Below are 19,695 nucleotides of genomic sequence, written 5' to 3'. Positions count from 1 at the left end.
TATTTCGATCGTTTATTTGCGAATGAAGAAAATGGAAGATAAAATTAATGGTAAATCTAATTATAAACAGCAATAACTAGATTTCGACTAGTTGAAGTGCTAGTTATGGTTTCTGTACACAAGACGCGAAACCAATTTTCCGTTTTTCGCGCGACAAGACACGACGCGGTGACTAATCAATATACTGCTTTTTAGTAAGAGCTGGTAAGAAGTTTATGAGACAAAACATTAAACTGCTTATCAGACAAAACATTAGAAAAACTTTTATTTTTGAGAAATAAAAACTTAAAATAAAATTATAAGTACAGTTTTAATATCTTATTTATAATCTACATCATTTTTTGTGTAGTTTTTTATGTGTGAATAATTTTAGAAAACAAAATTATCCAGATAAATTACGCTAATAATCTAGATGAATTGAAGACAAAATTATCTTTGTCTCAGCTAAGATAAATTAAGATAGATTTTCATTTGATTTTCATCCAGGTGAATTTTAAATTATCCACGGCAAACACTGGTGTCAAGATAAGAGATATTATAATAAAAGCTAATTAACAACATTATATCAAATACGTACAACCAATAATGTAAATGGTGTTAAGTGGTTTAGGAAACGCTTCTATATTAATTACAATAATTTGCATTTGATATGAATTCATGCGTATGGAACCATCGACAGACGCAATGCGCTCTCCACTAATTCCGTTGACTAGAAATAATTGGTCTAATGTTATTGAAAATTAGTAATCGATATCAATGCGAATAATATTCAATGATGAACATATAAATATGCACTTTTAATTAAAAAATGTCAGCGGAAATTCTTTCGTTCATTATCTCCTCAAAAAATAATCGATAAAAATGATGAAAATATATTCAAATTTCATTAAAATATACGATTTTGCATGAGCTTATCATTTCTATAAGAAATTTAATATTTCATATTTCAGCTTATATAATAAAGTTATAAATTTCTTTTGTTTTATATCGTAAACTAACTTTTAACAATTAAATATTATATTAAACGATTAAATATTTATCCGAATATATACATGCCTTTCTATGTAATTTTATCATTCTTATCAAAAATAAAATTTAATTACATGAATTTTTCTTATATATTTTTTTATATAATTTCTTATATAATTTTTTTTTCTGTAAAATCTTTTACATTAGATAGGATATATCTATCTTTTAAATAGGATGTTTGTATAGATTGTTTTAATTGTAACAATAATTGCAAGAAAAATACAGTGCCCTACTTTCCACTAGGTTTACAAAATACTTAACTCGAAAAATAAACGTATTAATACTAGTAACATAAATTTAATATGAAATTATTACAATATAAAATTTATAGAATAAATTTACAATAAAGTGCGAAATTATAAATTTACGACGGGCGTAGACATGAAGCAAGAAAAGAAGAAGAGAACTCACAACGAAAGTGTCACGATTTCGTGCGGGTCAACTTACGGTTAAGAGAATGTCACTTAGCTTGCAGTGACCACTGGAGACGCGCGGTATGACGCGTGTGATGGTACATCCGGTTTGAACTATCGTGAGATCGCGATTGAACATTAGATGAAACGGAAATACTCGACAAAATGTCGTTGGACTGACCCTTGGTTCTACAACAATTCATTAGATATTTATTATTTTTAACTCTATAATGCATATATACGTTTTCTTAACACTGAGAAAAAATGTTTCATCATAGTAACTATAATTGCGTACTGAAAGAATTATTATAGAGGAAACCATTTTTTGTAATAATAAAGAAACTGATTAAAAAATATGCAGGTAATATGAAATAAAAAGTCATATTTTAAGCTCCTATTAAAGCGATGCGCTCTTATTGCAACAGCTAGAAGCATTTGTTATAAACTTTATCATATGTAACGTTAAACGCCAGGCGAAAATCGTATATAAAGATACAAATAATTTTCTATTCTCGTTTAGTCGGAAGATTAAACGTTGGACAAGATTAAACGACAATCGAGTTGTTCTAACTTGCTTAAAATAAGTTCAGTAATATTTGTATTCAACACACGTTCTCTAAATATAACAAAATATATTTTGGATAAGTTTTATTAAACGAGTTAAAAACTATTTTTACGGAGATTAAAAAATACACCTAAACTAATTGCGTTGATATAGTAGATTTCAATGCAACTTATTGCATTAACATGTATTTTGTTGAATAGATCCAATATTTCTTAATGGCCGTTAACTGCCGATTTTGTCAATCCAACCGCTTTTTTTCTCAGTGTAGATTGTTTTAACAGACGTTACATTTATTTGCATGTCAATTACTATTGCAATTAAATTTTGGATATTTTTTTATTAAACTTTATAGAGGTAATACATCTCTCAATGTTTCTATGCCATTTGAAAGTTGGAATATGCATTTATATTGGAAAAATGTTGATTTGAAAAATGATATTCCATAATTGATTCTATTATTCTAAATATTATTATAGTATTAGTAATAATATAATATTATATGTATACTATATATACTACTACTACTATATACTTTTTAGTTTTAGAACAACAAGAATATATATGGCGTTAGAAATGCCTATGATTTTAATGAGATAAACCATTTTTTTCAATCTTTAGATATTCCGAGTAATATTTACAACTATATTTTACCAATTATGTGCGGCTTTACAGTCAAATACACTATCTATATCGGTTCTTCCTATTAATACATTACTCACCAACGGACAATGTTTCCAGCTCAGCGATCATAGGATTCGATACGACTCCCGGACCCGATGTGTCAGTTATGAGAAATTGCACATGATCGCATTCACTTTTGGTCTTCACTATTTGCATGTCAACATCCGTGCCGTGTAGTTTCTTGGCGACAGTCTGTTTTAAAAAAGTAAATGAGAGTTCCTTCCATTATTTCTTCTCAACAATCAAACAACTCGCAACGCTCATTGATGAAATCGTTGCTACACTTCCTTGCGAGACTTATAATGGTAATTTCATCGAGCTACCTTCACGATTCCAATAACGATATGCTCTAGACCAGGCCGATCTGAATAATAATGCAAAACAAGCGCGCCATCCTGGGGTCTCTCCGTGCATCTGAATGACGGTGCCTTCATGCCCGGATATAGAGTACCCAAATGATCGTGAAGCGCGTCCAAATTCTGCAACGTAATGCAGTAATGTACGTGCACACATGTTGCGATTTCAATATCGAGAATGAATTAAAAATGTATATTGTCTCTTCAATTAATTTTAATGTCATTGCTGTACGACTCATACGACTAAGTTTGAGTTGTCTGTTTTCTTTCTATTATGTGAGCAGTAAATCGCTAAATGGATGGCAAATAACTATCGAATCGTACAATTAATTAAAAATAAGTAAGAAATTGAGAAAAAGATTCGATAAGAAATGTGATCTTGCCGGAATTGATAGATATTAACGACGGATTGATTGATTTAACAAACGGTTTGCGTTAAGTTCGATCAACATCAGATGCGGAATACGAGCCACTCGATAGCTATTAAGATTGCCTTTAATGCGATTTTAAAGCAACATCACTTAGCGATTAAGTTAAAAATGCAAATTGTCAGTGCCACTTTTCATATTAATATAAACTCATACGACCAAACGCATCGGATCGTCTCTGATTTAAGAGAAAATCGTGACAGATAGGATTTGTCCAAGACTTACCTGTAGAAAATCCCTAGGTGTTGCTCCAAGAACTTGTAAAATCTTATCATAACCGGAGTCTTGGCAAAACTCAAAGAACATTTTTCCGAATAACTCAAGTATTTCATTAGCGGGGATATCTGCAGCACGAAATATGTCATATAAATTTTTCTGTTGCAAATATCATGTTTGCTTACAGAAAAGTATTACTGATAAGTCAGAAATAAATCATTATTGCTCAGTTTTATTACTAGTAACTATCTTGCTTAAAAATTTAATATACCCATGAACAGCACATGAATATCCAAAAAAAAACGTCCTATAAATATCCTTCAAGGATATTAAGGATATCCGTATAATATTTGTTTTATATCCTTCAGAGATATTATGAACATCCATTGTGACATATCCATTTATGAAATTAGTAAACGTGCTGTTATCCTTGATCTAGAGGATATCCGATGGACATCAAATGGACATTATAGAATCCCAGACAGCACACACATCTAAGAAACGTCTTGTAGATGTTCTGAGGACATCTTTATGTCCTTAGAACGTCTCCAGGATGTCCTTAAGATGTTCTTTGGAAAGTCTGTGCTGTCTGGAATTATACTGAGAATTTTAATTAACATATAAAGGATAAAAAATATAAATACATGTTAACAGAATACATATTTATATATTTAAGTGTGTATCACATTATATTGTACTAAAGTACAATTGTAACAATTTGATTGCACTGCGAGTGTATCCCCACACAGAAAAAAAAATCTGTAGGATATACTGAAATTATCGCGGATATACGAAATATATTTCAATATCCTTACAATTGTCAATATATATACTGATTAGGAATAGGATATACTAATATCCGCATTTGCGAGAACGTAGAGATATCATATATACAGCAAAAGAAATCTGCAAAGATATACTGAGAGAGATATATTGTGATCATCACGGATATATGAAATATATCTCAATATTTTTAGAATATAATCAGTATACATACTAATAAAGAATAGATTATACTGTTGACCACATGTAGGAAAACGTGGTGAAGCATTACATGATGAAAAATTAGGATACAATTTTGAAAGAGGATAGCTAATTGATGCTATATTTAAAAATTGACTGCCAGTATTGAAAATTTATTGTTTATATCACAATACAATTTCAGTACTAGTAATACTAGTGATAAATAAAATTTCAGAACGCAGTCTGAGTCACATAACCCTGTCGTGATTGCACGCGCACGTGAGAGCTTCTAAAGCCAGTATTCCTAGTCGAGTCGGATGTATTTGTACTTCCTACAATATATATTTCTTTTATGTAATTGTATTTGTATAATTTCTTTTGTGTATTATCACTGTAAATGTTTTCCTACATAAATCCCGATTACCTATTATAATTATCTCCAATATATCTTATAATATCCATGCGACATACATTCTTAGTTTTATTATAACCGTCAATAATCACAAATATTTAAAAAATAACGTAAAATTATATTTCATGACATTTTGCAATATCTTGGCGTTTTCTTAAATGCGGGCATTAGTATATCCTGGTAATATCTAGATATCTAATATCCCTCGAATATCTAAATATCTATCAGATATCTCTGAGACATTGCAATATCCTAACAAAATGTTTTGAAGAGATCTCACAGATCTCTTTTGCTGTGTGGGTCTGTATCTCTATCTTATATATTTTGCATATTGTAATATTGTATGAATATTTAAATGCAGTATAAAGATATATTTAAGGAAATACAGATGAGTAATTTAGAAGTATATCTCTTAAACAGAGCAAAAAATACTTAAAAGAATACTCCAATCATAAACGTCCGCTACAGAGAGGTAGCGAAGCAATTTTCTCCGCTGAACATGACCATTAACTGTGCTAGTCTGCCACAGAGCTTAATAGATGTAGATGTATGTTAAATAATCTAACTCGCACAGGTTGAGCTAATCCAGGTCGGTCGAATGCACTATTAGTGAGATAAAAAGTCTATTTGACTACATTCCTTGTACTAGTACCCGTACTCTAGTTTTCTCTTTTAGTTTTCTTTTCTAGTTTTATCCATTTTGGAATATTCTACTGATCTAAACGTGCCCATTTTCAAATATTCCACAAATGTCCATTCATGTATATCTTATGTATGTTTTATAAGGTCCATGGATATACCGACGTGAAATAGACATAAAACAAATATCTATAGGATATCATGTGCTGTGGGATAATTAAATAAGAAAACTATATATAAGAAAACTATATATAAAACTAACTATATTAAAGATATTATTTTAAATTAAAATAATAAAATTATATTATAAAAGATATGTATATATTCAGATATTCATTATATTTAAATATTCAATCGTATTAATATTTAATTGTTAAAAGTAAGTTTGAAAAATATGATATAAAACAAAAGAAATGTATAATTTTGTTATATGAGAGACATTGAAATGTGTGTGTGCGTCCAGAAATAATAAGTTTAGATAAAATCATATAGTATTTTAATAAGATTCGTATGCATTGTTATCAATCCATATCAGACTTTTTAAGCAAAATAAGATTTGGAATACTCAAATTATAGAGTTATCATTATTCCAATAATTCAATAATTATAACAACAAAGTAAGATTTGGAATACTCAAATTATAGAGTTATCATTATTCCAATAATTCAATAATTATAACAACAAAGTAAGATTTGGAATACTCAAATTATAGAGTTATCATTATTCCAATAATTCAATAATTATAACAACAGTGATATAATCATTGATTTAGTACATAGTTCTCGTCATGAACTACTAATATGACTTATTCCCCAATAACGAGAAAGATAAGCATAAATTTTTCCATAAGTAGTATGAATTGTTTCATACCTTATATTTTCCACACTTTCCAAATCTATTATTTGTTCTAATTTACTCATTATAATATTTCGTTAAAAATTCAGAAACAATTATAGCGTCACTGTTTTATTAAAAATATTATTATTTAAAAAATACTCTTGCAGTGATAGCAAAAATTATCTAGATACAAAAAATTAGTTAAGATGAATATATAATAATTAGCAAATACTACGATATCATATATATTTTCTATTTAACCAATATAGATGTCAGAGACAGAATTTATATATGAACTACTTGTAAAATTTAGAGAATATCAAGAATATCTCTCTCCATTCAAATTAAAAACAATCACATTTCTTACAAAAATTTACTGTTGTAGACAAGAAAAACTAACGACGAGAGACAAACGAATCTTTATATCCATTTAAATATACTTGCAGATATTGTTCGAATGCTGCTATTATAAATTCTATACCACAGGTAATTCTCTAATAGATGCAAAAACAGCGATAAATTGTAACATTTAGGATTCTATCTGACAAAACAATGTTTTAAGTAATATCAATATTCGTCGCACAGCGTTTGCTGTTACCAATATCTGCAAGCAAGTATACCAATAAAATATTTTTGTATAATAACATAAAAATACATTACAATAATCCACAAAAATATCGTCAGAGCTCAGTAACATCACCAATTCATGATTGATCACTGAGATCGAGCTATATGGATTACAATCCCAGACAATGATAGATAACCGGTAAAGTATCGAAACAAAGAGACACACATATGACGTGAAAAGATGGCGTGTATATGATGCAAAAAATAAAATAAAATAAAACGTTAAATAATTTTTATTATTTAAACAATCAATCATAATGTTTTTTGTTATTATTAAGAATCAAATTTGTCTGTATTATTTCAATGGATAAATTTCTTTGAATTTAATAATAAATTTGTCATATATAATATGTGTATGATTTACCATATATATATATATATATGTATGTGTGTGTGTGTGTGTGTGTGTGTGTACATATATACATACATACATATATATATATGTCATACATAATATAGCAACTCTGTCTCTCTCTCTCGCACGCGCGCGCGCGCCAAATAATGAAAAAACTGAATAACCGAGAAGTCATTAATCACTACTACTTTGTTTATTAATTACTAGAAATACTTTTCTGTAAGGGTTTCGTTATAATTATAAAAAAGACATACGTACTAAGTTTATGTACAGCAGCAGATATCAGATTGTATGTGATTTCGTCATCATAAATTTGCCTCACCAAAAACTGCCCTTCCATATTAACCGTCGCATCTTTTCTAAATCGTAACAGTACAAGAGTGTAAAAATAAATAATATCAAAAATATATTCATAAACGATATTGCAAAATAACTTATTTATAAAGAAATAATTATTGTCCTTGAAATTTTATGTTAATTTATATCTCATTGAAAATATGAATAATTATTCTATAGCTGCTTCAAACTCGCTTTTATACACACTTAATTATTTGACATTAAAAAATTAAAAGGAAATTTAATAAGTGTTTAGCGTTGCTTGTCATTATTTAATTTACGTGTCGAGTACTCCAAGTAGTTAGGTTCTTTGACATGGATATCAGGCGTCATTTTAAGCTTACCTCAGCGTCTCTCGAGAACTTCTGGAGTAGCTTTCACAATATCATGAAGCAACTTGGAAAATTGTCTCAAGCAGAGACTTTCTTTGTGAAAAAAAATTTAAAAAGAAAAATATAAAGGAGAATACACACACACACACACACACAAACACACACACATATATATATATATATATATATATATATACATATATATATATATACATATATATATATATATATATATATATATGTATGTATGTATAGCATGTTTCTAATATAACTATAAAATTATATTCAAATTAAAGAAATATTATTCTACCTCAAACAGTATTATTCTAATATTATTCTTCAAGAAATATTATTCTATTTCAAGCAATATATTATGCATTATATACATTACGCAAATTATAACAGTATTGTTAGATCTCATATCTTATGTCGAACGTTGCAGGTTACTTTTTAATTGCGTCATAAAATCAGAAGATCTTTGATGTTAACTAATATTATTCCGTGTGTAACCCAATTTTTTCGCTCATATTGCTAAACTTTATCTGGGTCATGTAAATTGATATAACTCTCTTATACTCATGTGTTTTTAAATTATATTTTCCATCCCGCTTATAAAATAACTTATATAAATTGAACTACATTTGAAATGAGAATTGAAGTAAGATTTGAAGTAAACATATATCTATTTTCGACCACTTTTAATACAAATTAAGATCATTATTATCGTAACATATTTATTAACATTTGCATTGAAATAGTTGCATTAATATGTTCTCCTATGTCCTATGTCCTCCTTAGAATAAAACAAAATATTTAAAATTAAATAGAACATTAAAATAAAACAGGATATTTGTAACAAAATATTAGTTTTAGTAATTCATGATTAAACAATAACATACATAAGACATAGAAATGTGTGGAGAATTTCTTTTATATATTCCCGACATTAATTTTAATCTAACACATTTATTTTTGACATCACATAATTTTTAACTGACTTTTTAAGAAGAAAATTCTTAATTTCTTCTTTATATAAAAAAATGTAAGACATAATAAAGTCATGAGACATAATGAGGTATTATTGATATTTTAAAAGAGATTATAATTTTTTAAAGAAATATTACCATATAACACAAAATGTTTTGCATTTGTTACTCTTAGATGTCTCTTACGGCTATTATCCGTCGTTATAATAGGTTCTGTTGAAAGATACTAGATACTGTTTCATGCGTTTAAAAGGATTAAAACGGTTTGAAATCTTCAAAAAATCGATTTTTGAGTTTTTACGTAATCCTCTAGTTTAGTAAATTCTTTAAAAACATTTTGGCGCAAAAAGAACCTCGATATTCATAAAATTGAGTTCAGGAGAGCGAAAAATGTGAGGCGGCGCGCGGCCGGCGGAGCGCGCGCGATCATGTAGTGCAAGAAATGTAGATATTTTTTATTTAAAACAAACTGATAAACAGTAATAACGGTTCGTAAACTTAGAAATAATAATATCGGAAACAATAACTATAGGCGCGTGGAGGTCACTGCTAACAAGTATAAGAGTAACAAGAAAGGAGACGAGAACAGTCGATCGGTTGATCGTAGTAGTCGGTCGTTTATTTTTCAAAACAGTATTTTCTGCTTCTTTTGCCACGATAACTCAAGAACGATAACTGAAGATACAGACTTGATCTTTTTTTTTAATTAAAGATAAAGACATACTACATAGATTGAACCAAAGTTTGTACATGAAAATTAATTTTTTAATATCGTTTTAACAATAAATAACTTGAATTTTTAGACATTTTTAGTTTTTTGTCCGCTATTTCTCTAATTTTTTAGATTTTTAGTTCCATTCCGGTTCAATCTATGGAGAGAAATCTCATTTACAAAATAACGCTTAGCACATTAAAAAATTCCAACTCGTTTTCCCGAAATCGTGGCAAAATCGCAAAAACAACGTTTCTTTAATTTAACAATATCTCACTCAATTATTAATATTTTTTTAACTTCTACCGCTTATTGTATTCCTAAAAGTATGTATAAAAACTAAAAAAAAAACAATCATTGTATATCTTTATTTATTCGTCAATAATCGTCATTCGATTTTACTCAATTTTCGGAAGATGAAACTGTTCTAATCCCTTTAATGCATTTTCTGTGATAGAAATTTGTTTGTTACCTTTGTATAAGACAAATAATAATGAAATATTATTCATTTTTTATGTACAGTACATGTATTTACGTTATTAAAAAATCTTTTCTTTTCATTTAAATGCTTGTGTAAATATTAATTATCTATGATTATTCATTCTTTTATTATATTTTTTATCTCATCCGAACTTATACATTTCGAGGTAGAACGGGATTATGTTCTTAAAATTTTAAGTTGCATTATATTTTTTCATATACTATATTTCGAAAAATTGATATCAACTTTTAACATACCAAATATTAATTATTGTTAATATTTTAATAATATAAAAGTATAGAAAGTTTTATTATTTTAAGTAAAGTGTGTTGTGTTTAAATAGATAATTATAATAAATTAAACGTACAATAATATATTATTATATATTGCAGATTTTTTTTAATATATTATTTTTAAGAACTTTTGAAAATTAATAATTGGGAAAAAAACAAGTTTTGCGAAATACTCCATTTTGTCTCGCATAAAAAATATAATGAAACCAACATGTTTCTAAAGAAATAATAATCTCGCCCTTCTTAACTGTTCTTTCACAGTAAAACTTATGTTTCACAGTAAAACTTATGTTTTTTCTTTTAATAGACACGTCAAAGAAAGTTTTGATGCAATATGAAATTGATTTATTTATTTCTAATACACTTGAATTTCAGTTTAACTTTACAGTTCCTATCATGCTTCAAATTCCTCTTTGTTAGTTTATATGTTCCTTTACAACTCAAAAACCGTTAATGAAATTGACATAAACTTTTCATAACTTGTTCAATGTATTATCTAGTGTGGATCTTAAATTAATGTCACTACTTTATTCAGATGGCCTAAAAATTAAATCATTTCGATATTTTCTTGAAAATCTAAAAGCATTTAGAGAAACGAGATTTTTATTTTTAACCAACTTCAACAACAAACTTTTAATAAATAATGTTGTCCAGATAAGCCTTTATCTGGGCAACCGCTGGATCCTACAGTTACTTCTTTTATATATTCAATGAATTTGTATGCTTTCATTACGTTTGAAATTAATTGACTTTATTTACTTCGGTATTATTTTTACCAAAAACAAAATTTTTTGAAAATAATGTAAAATATACAAAAATATATTTTCGTTTTTACGACACTAACAAAGCAAATAGAGTTTGATTCTGTTGAATTTTATGTATTTTAATCCTTTGATAAAAGAAACCATTCCTGTATATAGCCAAACTATAACAATAAACATCTGGGTCAAGAATACTTTTGTAATGTTATTTATAATTAATATAAAATCAAACCTTCAAAGGCTGTATTTCGTTTCTCGACAACTGTCGTTTTAATACTAGTTGTTATATCTATTTTATGATATGATTATGTGCAATGACATTTACTGAATAATTTTTTTCATAAAACATAAAAACAGAGAAACTATTAAATCTTTTATTTAGTGATTTTATCACAGTTTAAATGCATTCTACTTTAAAGTTTAAATATAACATTTGATAGAAACATTTTTCAAAGAAATGTTTCAGATAAAGTTTACGTGCTTTTTCCTGCAGAATCTAAATATATAATATTTTATGGAAGATTTTCCTTTTAAAGTTACTAAGTTATCCCTCATAAAAACCTCTTCCCTCTTCAAGGGAAGCGGAGGTGAATTTTTGTTTATATAGATAGAAAGACCTTTCGAATATATGAAACTTTCTCATGAATATCTTTTTGAAACGACAAATATTAGGTGAAGTAAAAAGTTCTGAGCGTTTTTTCGCTAAAGACATCTAGCGGAAAACGCTCAGAACTTTTTACTTCACCTAATATTTAAGAATTTTTAGATTATCACGCTTTGCATATGTATATATGCCATTTATATATATATCACTTTGTGTATGCTTTATAATATGCAAGTAATATCATGTATATACATATATAATATATATATATGTGTGTCTAAAGAATATACAAAATGGATATAGTTTATCTAATACTAAGTTATGCTAATGATATACATTGTACGTATAATGCATTTCAGGTGTACATATGTAATATATCCCTTATCCATGAAAAAATATATGCATACATATAGTATGTTCGAGTGTTTTGTGGATATAATTGATTAACACCGCAAAAAGCTTGAAACTACTAATTATTTTTTATTCATCTTTTAATTGAAAAAATGATATATCTTTGTATATTCACAAAGTCTTTTTACAAATTAAAAAGAGTAATATTAATTTTCTTAAAGATTGACAAGTATCTAAAATCCTAGATTCTTAATTTCTTAAATTTACTTTCAGAAAATTATAAATTTCTGTACAAACACATGTTTTCATTACAGTTCTCTTTATAATTGCAATAAAATATTTAAGTAAACATTTGCGATTATTTTTTTACATGATTTTATTCTACGGATTTATTGGTCTTTTAAAAATAAATTCATAAATTCATAAAACACTTCATAAATTTTTATTAGCATTTTTACGGAACGTAAATAAGCGAGAACAAAAACAACCCTTATGTGCCAAATTAAAATGCCACATAGACGTGTTATATGAAAGTTTAATAAATGCTTAGGGGGGAGAACTCGCGTACAGCTCGTATAACAATCTCGATATACACGTACAAATACATAACGTGAACAAATAATATTTACAATGGTCGCGTCGCGTGCGCATACACGTACATGACGGTAAGATTTATGAAACATCACTCGACATAGAATATATCTTCTTTAACTGACTTGTCAACACCTCGTTACTCATTCTACAGTTACAGAAAAACGCCGTAGGGATCACGCGTGAGAGTCGCGTAGAAGTACGAGAAGAAGAGGAAAACGTGTGTATACGTATGTGTGTGTGTGTTTGTGCGTATGCTGCTTATGTGCATACGTGCGTGGATGCGCACGCGTATGTGTATGTATGTGTGTGTTTATGTGAGAGTGTGTGTGTGTATATGCATATATGTGTTTGTGTATGTGCGAGCAAGAGGAAAGCATGTAAGACACAAGAAAGACAGGTCACCTATTTTTACCTACTTTATTGCTTCCCACGTCTCGCTACCAAAGGTCTTCACGACCAGGAGCTCGAGGGCGTAATTCACAAAACCGTACTGCACATAAGACAGAAAAAAGCGCGTGTAATTTAACAGAGATGAAATGCAATGGACGGACGGTCAAGCGGACATCACACCGCTTGCCATCAACGTCGCAAGTGCTGACAGATTCGCAGATATTCCGTGTGCACTCTGTGACCGCCGCGACTCTCTGAGCCTCCGCATCACTGTCGGAGCCATCGTCAACACCCACGCGTCATATTCGTTCCGTTGTTTCCGTCGTCGCCGTTGTCATTGTCGTCATTGTTGTCGTCGTCAACGTCGTCGTTGTCGTCGTCGTCGTTGTCGTCGTCGTCGTCCTTCGTCATCGTCCCTGTCGTCACGGACTGTCATGGACTCTTTCGCTCGGACGTACCATACTGCTGCGCGACAATCGGAACTGGACTCGGCTGATCACTTCTCACGCGTCATTCCATTCCGATTGCCGATTAGAGCCGTGTTTACCTCGTGCACACGGGCCGCGTACTGGAAGGCGGCCCGCCGTTCGCCGGCACACGATAAGTATCGATTTTCCGGTCGCGGCTGCGCCGCCTAGATACCACCTAGTCGCGCTTCCCTTGCGCGAGCCGCCCTCCAACGAGCTGCACACCCTTCAGCTCCCAATCCGCTTTGCTCCGGCACGGCGGAGCCGGTGAGGCTATAACTTCGCGAAGGAATACTTATAAGACCTTCGTGAGATTAGCGAACGGCAACGACTTCTGTCAGCTTGGCACGACTTGGCCGGTCGCGATACGACAGCGACCGCGTTCCCGCGTCTCAATATGCGAGACTCTGATGTACCTGAACGACCTGCAATTCATTTATCTTCACGACCTGGATATTGGCCGATTCGACGAAAAGGAAAAAAGAAATAAAAGAGCTAAACGTAGATGTAGAGCGCGAGACCTGGTGATATAATGAAATGCAATCTCTACGTGCCATGAATATCGGAAAACGTCATTTAAAAAGTTTCAAACTGCAGCATAAGGTATTCTTACGCGTTCTCTGGCTCTTCTCTTCAAGTAGAGAGCGATTTCTTTGAACTAATTTCTTCCTAAAAGGAGCAATTTCTGCTAAAAGGAGCAAAAAGAATTAACGCCTATCTAATATGTCATATTACGATATGATGATGTTTTGTCGATGTTATTTGGAATCGTACGCAAATGACGCATTTAATTCGCTTCATCGTGTTTACAGCGCTACGCACAACAATTGGACACGACTGACTGATTTAGAATAGACCGACAATCGTGCACGGTTTAAATTTCAATTAATAGCACAATGGAGAACTAGTTGGAGTTTATTCAAACCATTCCCCAAACACACTGCACGTGTATAATTTTGATGACGAAATTGTAACCGCACTTTCGTCCCGCTTCGTGCGCGCTTTGATAAAATGTAAATAGAAATCTAGTAAATAGTGTAAATAAAGAAAACAAACTTCTTTGCATTTACTACTCTCTTATCTCTTGAGATATAAATATGCAATTGACTTTATTTTAAAGATATCAAGAGTAGAAAACTTAAAAAACACTTTATTTGAGTATTTGAACAATCAATATTAAGTTCTGATTTTTATAACTTTCCCCGGACTTGATGGACATTATTACTTTTTGTTTTTATAAGATCTCGAAAGCTTCAATTATATTAATATACGTTGTTATATGATTAATGTTACGTCAATTTGTTTAAATGAGACGTGCATATTCTGTATAATTCCACTTTGATGTCATTCATTTACATCATTAAGGACTGCGGAAAAATTCATCGTAAAAGAGTCACTAGTGAGAAGAGATTGCGGGACGCTTCACTAAGTAAATTAAGATAATGGGTAAGATAAAGCGACCATTTTGTGTCACCGTACAAAGTGGTTAAGTCGTAATTAATTTTGAAGAAATGTCAGTGCGTAGATTTACGAATTAGCGCCACAAATTATCTTTTTGTCATACCGACATAATTTTGTTCTCAAGAGTGGTACAGCAATCGGTTTTGGAATAAACAGGTAATATGGAGCAGAAACTTATTTTACCTATAAAGCACTGCATTCGGCTAATAATTGCTGAAAATTGTTGCATTTGTTATAAGACTAATCATATGTTACGCTGAAATTTCTTGCGCACCAAGTAAAAATGTATGTAAAGATATAAATAATTTTTTGCTTTTGTTACACTTGAAAATTAAACGTTGTGTCAATCAAAATGTTCTAAAGTTTATTTAAGATAAGTTTATTAATGTTTATATTCAATGTACACTTTCAACATAGTTTTATTAATTAATATAGTTGTAACAATCTTTCATTTAAATACTATTTCTAAATTTTTTAATAGAAAAAAATATATTAAAAATATGATGTTAAAAAGAGGATGTTAAAAAGAGGCCATTTTTTTATCCATGACGGAAGTTTAATTAATCATTGAAACTGTTTTTGAGATCTTCTGAGAAAAAAGTAACAATGTCCATTAAGTCCGGAGAAAGTTATGAAAATCGGGATTTAATATTGATTGTTCAATAATCATCTAAAGTGTTTTTTAAGTATCCTATTCTTATTATCTTTAAAATAAAATAAATTGCATATTTATATCTCGAGAGGTAAATAGTAAATGCAAAGAAGTTTGTTTTTTTATTTAAACAAGATTTATATGTTGTACATGATGAGGATTCCAAAAAGAAAACCTTGCTATTTTTCAGTTCTTACTTAAGGAGTTACACTACTCTTGCGTTTGAAAATTAAGCGTATTCTTGAAGAATTTTTTGTGGGCAAACAAAGAAATAAATCGAAAATCCATTTAGAGGGCTTTATAGTACACGTTTTAAAATGTATATTCAAATTTATATGTTAACATATATTATAAAATAGCGGCGCTAGAGCCTTGTCAACATGAGCGGAACTTACTCCGGATTTTAAAAATATTTATTTTTATAGAAATGGCATGCATTTGAAGAAAAGTTTCATTTTGTCCCCTAAAAATTTTGCCGAAAATTGTTTCTAAAATGTGTAATTTTCAATATATTAAAAATCCCTCTTCTCCAACTATTAGCATGTAGATGACAAAAAATTTTGGCTTTTTGTTCTAGATCAACATTTGCGACATTTATGCTGCAAGCCCCAAAGCGCCGCACAGTGTGCCGAAAAGCACATTTGGTGGACAAAATTCTGGCTACATCACAAATCTGTATCGATTTTGATGAAACTTTTTTTTAAAATACTCGTGAATAGTTCTACTATAATGTCTCACTGTAAAAAATTTGAAAAAAGTAAACATAACCCCAAAAAATAACCCTAAACTCCGTTATCTGTTTCGATTACTCTTAATTCGATTACCTCAAACTCATAACACCATAGTCCAAAACTCCACCACTCCAAACCTTATAGTCCCATAACTCCTAAACCTGATTACTCACGAGTTAAAAACCCCATAACTCTAAACTCTATAACCCCGTGACCTTAAGCCTTACATCCCTGAACTCCATAATCTGAAAACCTGGTTATGGTTTGAAGTTCCGAGTTTATGAATTCCAGGCGTTATCGCGTTATGAAGTTAAGGGTTTATAGTTATGGAGTTTAGGGTTATAGGGTTATAGGGGTTACGAATGTGGGGCTTAGGATCATGCGGTTATGGAAATTGTAGTTATGAAATTTAGGGTCATGGGGTTATTGGGTAATATAGGTTCAGGAGTTATGGGACTATAAGATGTGGAATGATGGAGTTTCGGATCATGGTGTTATGAAGTTTGAGGTAATCGAATTAGAAGTAATGGAGTTTACAGGTAATGGAGTTTAGGGTTATTTTTTGGAGTTATGTTTACTTTTTTCACGAGTATTTTAAAAAAAAGTTTCATCAAAATAAATGCAGATTTGTGATGTAGGCAGAAATTTGTCCACCAAATGTGCTTTTTGGCACACTGCGCCATTCCGAAAAACACGCTTATGTTGACAACGTACTAACGCCGCCATTTTATAATATATATTAACATAAAAATTTGATATATATTGATATATATCAAATTTGAAAAATTTGATATATATTAACATAAAAATTTGAACATAAAAATTAACATAAAATTTGAATATACACTTTATAAATATTAAATATGTACAATAAAGCCTTCTAAACAGATTTTCGATTTATTTTTTTGTTTACCCACAAAAAAATCCCAAAAATGCGGTTAATTTTCGGACACTAGAGTGATATAACTCTTAACAAACTTTTTGCTTGACATACTTTGAAAGATAGAAGAAAATATTATTAGTAAGTGCAACAATTTTTAACATAATTACTTCTACATCTCTACAATATATACATATATATCATATAAATAAAAAAAGAATCAAATTCCCTAAATTTATTATCAACATATAAATATATAATTGATTCTACTTTAAAGACATATCAAAGATACAAAGCTTAAACAATATATAGTGACTACTTCGACAATCGATAATAAATCCTGATTCTCATCAACTGAGTCTGATAAACAAATAATTATTATTTCCTGTTTCTAGAAGATTCCAGAAACTGTTTTCAATTATTAGTTTAGCTTCCATTAGTGGCTCAAAAGTGATCTACTTTTCCTCTTTTATTTGTTATACAAGATGTGTATACATAGTCTGGCTTCCAGATTGGTACCGTGTCTTTCGTGAATTTTTTTTCGACATTTCGTAGACATTCCAATTCATTTTCTCAAAAGGCTCTTTTAATAGAGAAATAATAATTCTTGATAAGGGATGGGATGTACTGATAATATGGACTTGTAAATGTAAGTAACCATTAACTTAAAAAATATGGATAAAAAATAAGAAAAATTTTCTTCTGCTTCGTTCTGTTACTTTATTAGTCTGTTTCTTTCAGCTGAACTGGTGCAATAAGTTAAAATGAGACAAGTATATTTTTTCTCACTCTAACTTATTACACCACTTTAGCAGTGTATCTGAAAAGAACGGACTAATTATATTCACTCCATTTAGTTTCTATTCTTCTGTTTATTATACTTATTATTATTATTATTATTGTTTATTGTATTTGTTTTACGTACAGTGAATACGTGATACTTTTTAATATATAATTACAATTTTTCTAATGTACTAAATAATTTGTGCAGTGATTATAAATGCTCTTTCAAACATGAAAAAGGTTACATTTTATTGATTACGTTGTTTATTAACAGTTCTTGAGTTTTCTTGTTGACCTATATAATCTCCCATTTTTTCAACCTTTTGATATTTATATTCTCTCACTTTTTACTCTTCTATTAGTTTTCCAGTTGCATTAAATTTTTTTTATTAGACTTTAGGTAATATATCTCTCAATGTTTTTTCAATGAGAAAATTTAAATATGCATTTATATTTTAGCAATGTGTATTGATTTGAAAGGAGGTATTCCATAATTAGCTCCGTTACTCTACACACATATCTATGTGTGATGTGTGTGTTTACATCCTTAAAATACTTTCGACTAATAAGAAGTAGAATTGAGAATAAAGAATTCCTCAATACGATTCCATTCTTTCTGATAACGATACGATTTATTAAACCATCGATCAAGAAATTACTAAATTGCGGGTAATAACAATTTAAATATTCCTAATAGAGGAGGATCGGGAAAAATTCTCGTTGGGAAAGCGTTCTCCTAAGAATCGGACGAAATCTCTATGTTAGAAAGTTCTGGCTTAGTAAATCTTTCAGATTGAAATTTTCCAAGAATTATACGAGGGTAATGTTTTCAGCATTAACTATTCAAAGTGACCTCATTTCACGCGCTCTCTGTTAAATGGTGCCATAAAACACATATAGGAGGAGGATATAACGACAATATAAAAGAGTCTGGTTATTGCTATATTGTGCGATCCTTCTTCAGAAGAAGAAAATAAATGGAAACAAAATGAAGAGGTTTAATTCAATCGTAAATATCATGTTAGTCATATTATTTTCGCGGCACCGGTAATTACACATCGGCCATCGCCGGCCGGGCAGAACAAGAGAAGTGGTATCGAATGAAACTCTCGGGAGCGTAAACGTCAAGGTGACGTGTCGTTACACAAAAATGCCGACAATCTATTATTTTATTATCGCTGCTAGCGCGAAGGAGCGAGACACGTTATACCTATTTCCGTATCTATCGCCGTACTCGCCAGAATGCTTATCGCCACGGCGTACGTGGCATTCCTGAGGGAGTTGCAGCGACCTCGTTCCCATTGTGCAAAACGAAAATGGCTTCGCCTCTCTCTCTCTCTCTCTCTCTCTCTCTCTCTCT

At 30.1% G+C, this 19,695-nt stretch overlaps 1 protein-coding gene across 3 annotated transcripts in view; it reads right to left on the bottom strand.

The window, feature by feature from the left end:
• LOC116841566 (guanylate cyclase soluble subunit beta-1) overlaps positions 1 to 13,954 on the bottom strand; it is a 45,191-nt gene extending 31,237 nt beyond the window's left edge. Inside the window, exons 1-7 of one of the 3 annotated variants that reach the window (XM_032809645.1) lie at positions 13,820 to 13,954; positions 13,388 to 13,461; positions 7,780 to 7,880; positions 3,698 to 3,816; positions 3,012 to 3,167; positions 2,727 to 2,880; positions 1,477 to 1,631 (exon numbers count right to left, since the gene is read on the bottom strand). In XM_032809645.1, coding sequence (XP_032665536.1) covers positions 1,477 to 1,631; positions 2,727 to 2,880; positions 3,012 to 3,167; positions 3,698 to 3,816; positions 7,780 to 7,880; positions 13,388 to 13,461; positions 13,820 to 13,822 — 762 coding nt within the window. In that variant the 5' untranslated portion in view covers positions 13,823 to 13,954. Of the gene's footprint in view, positions 1 to 1,476; positions 1,632 to 2,726; positions 2,881 to 3,011; positions 3,168 to 3,697; positions 3,817 to 7,775; positions 7,881 to 13,387; positions 13,462 to 13,819 lie in introns of those variants that run through there. The other 2 variants (XM_032809653.1, XM_032809662.1) reach the window with 2 other exon arrangements.
• Positions 13,955 to 19,695: the final 5,741 nt, after the last annotated feature.

The sequence above is a fragment of the Odontomachus brunneus genome, unplaced genomic scaffold, assembly GCF_010583005.1.
Source record: "Odontomachus brunneus isolate Ranch 3 - 2012 unplaced genomic scaffold, Obru_v1 Obru_scaffold_002, whole genome shotgun sequence".
Lineage (NCBI taxonomy): Eukaryota > Metazoa > Arthropoda > Insecta > Hymenoptera > Formicidae > Odontomachus > Odontomachus brunneus.
This window is presented reverse-complemented; position numbering and strand designations above follow the sequence as displayed.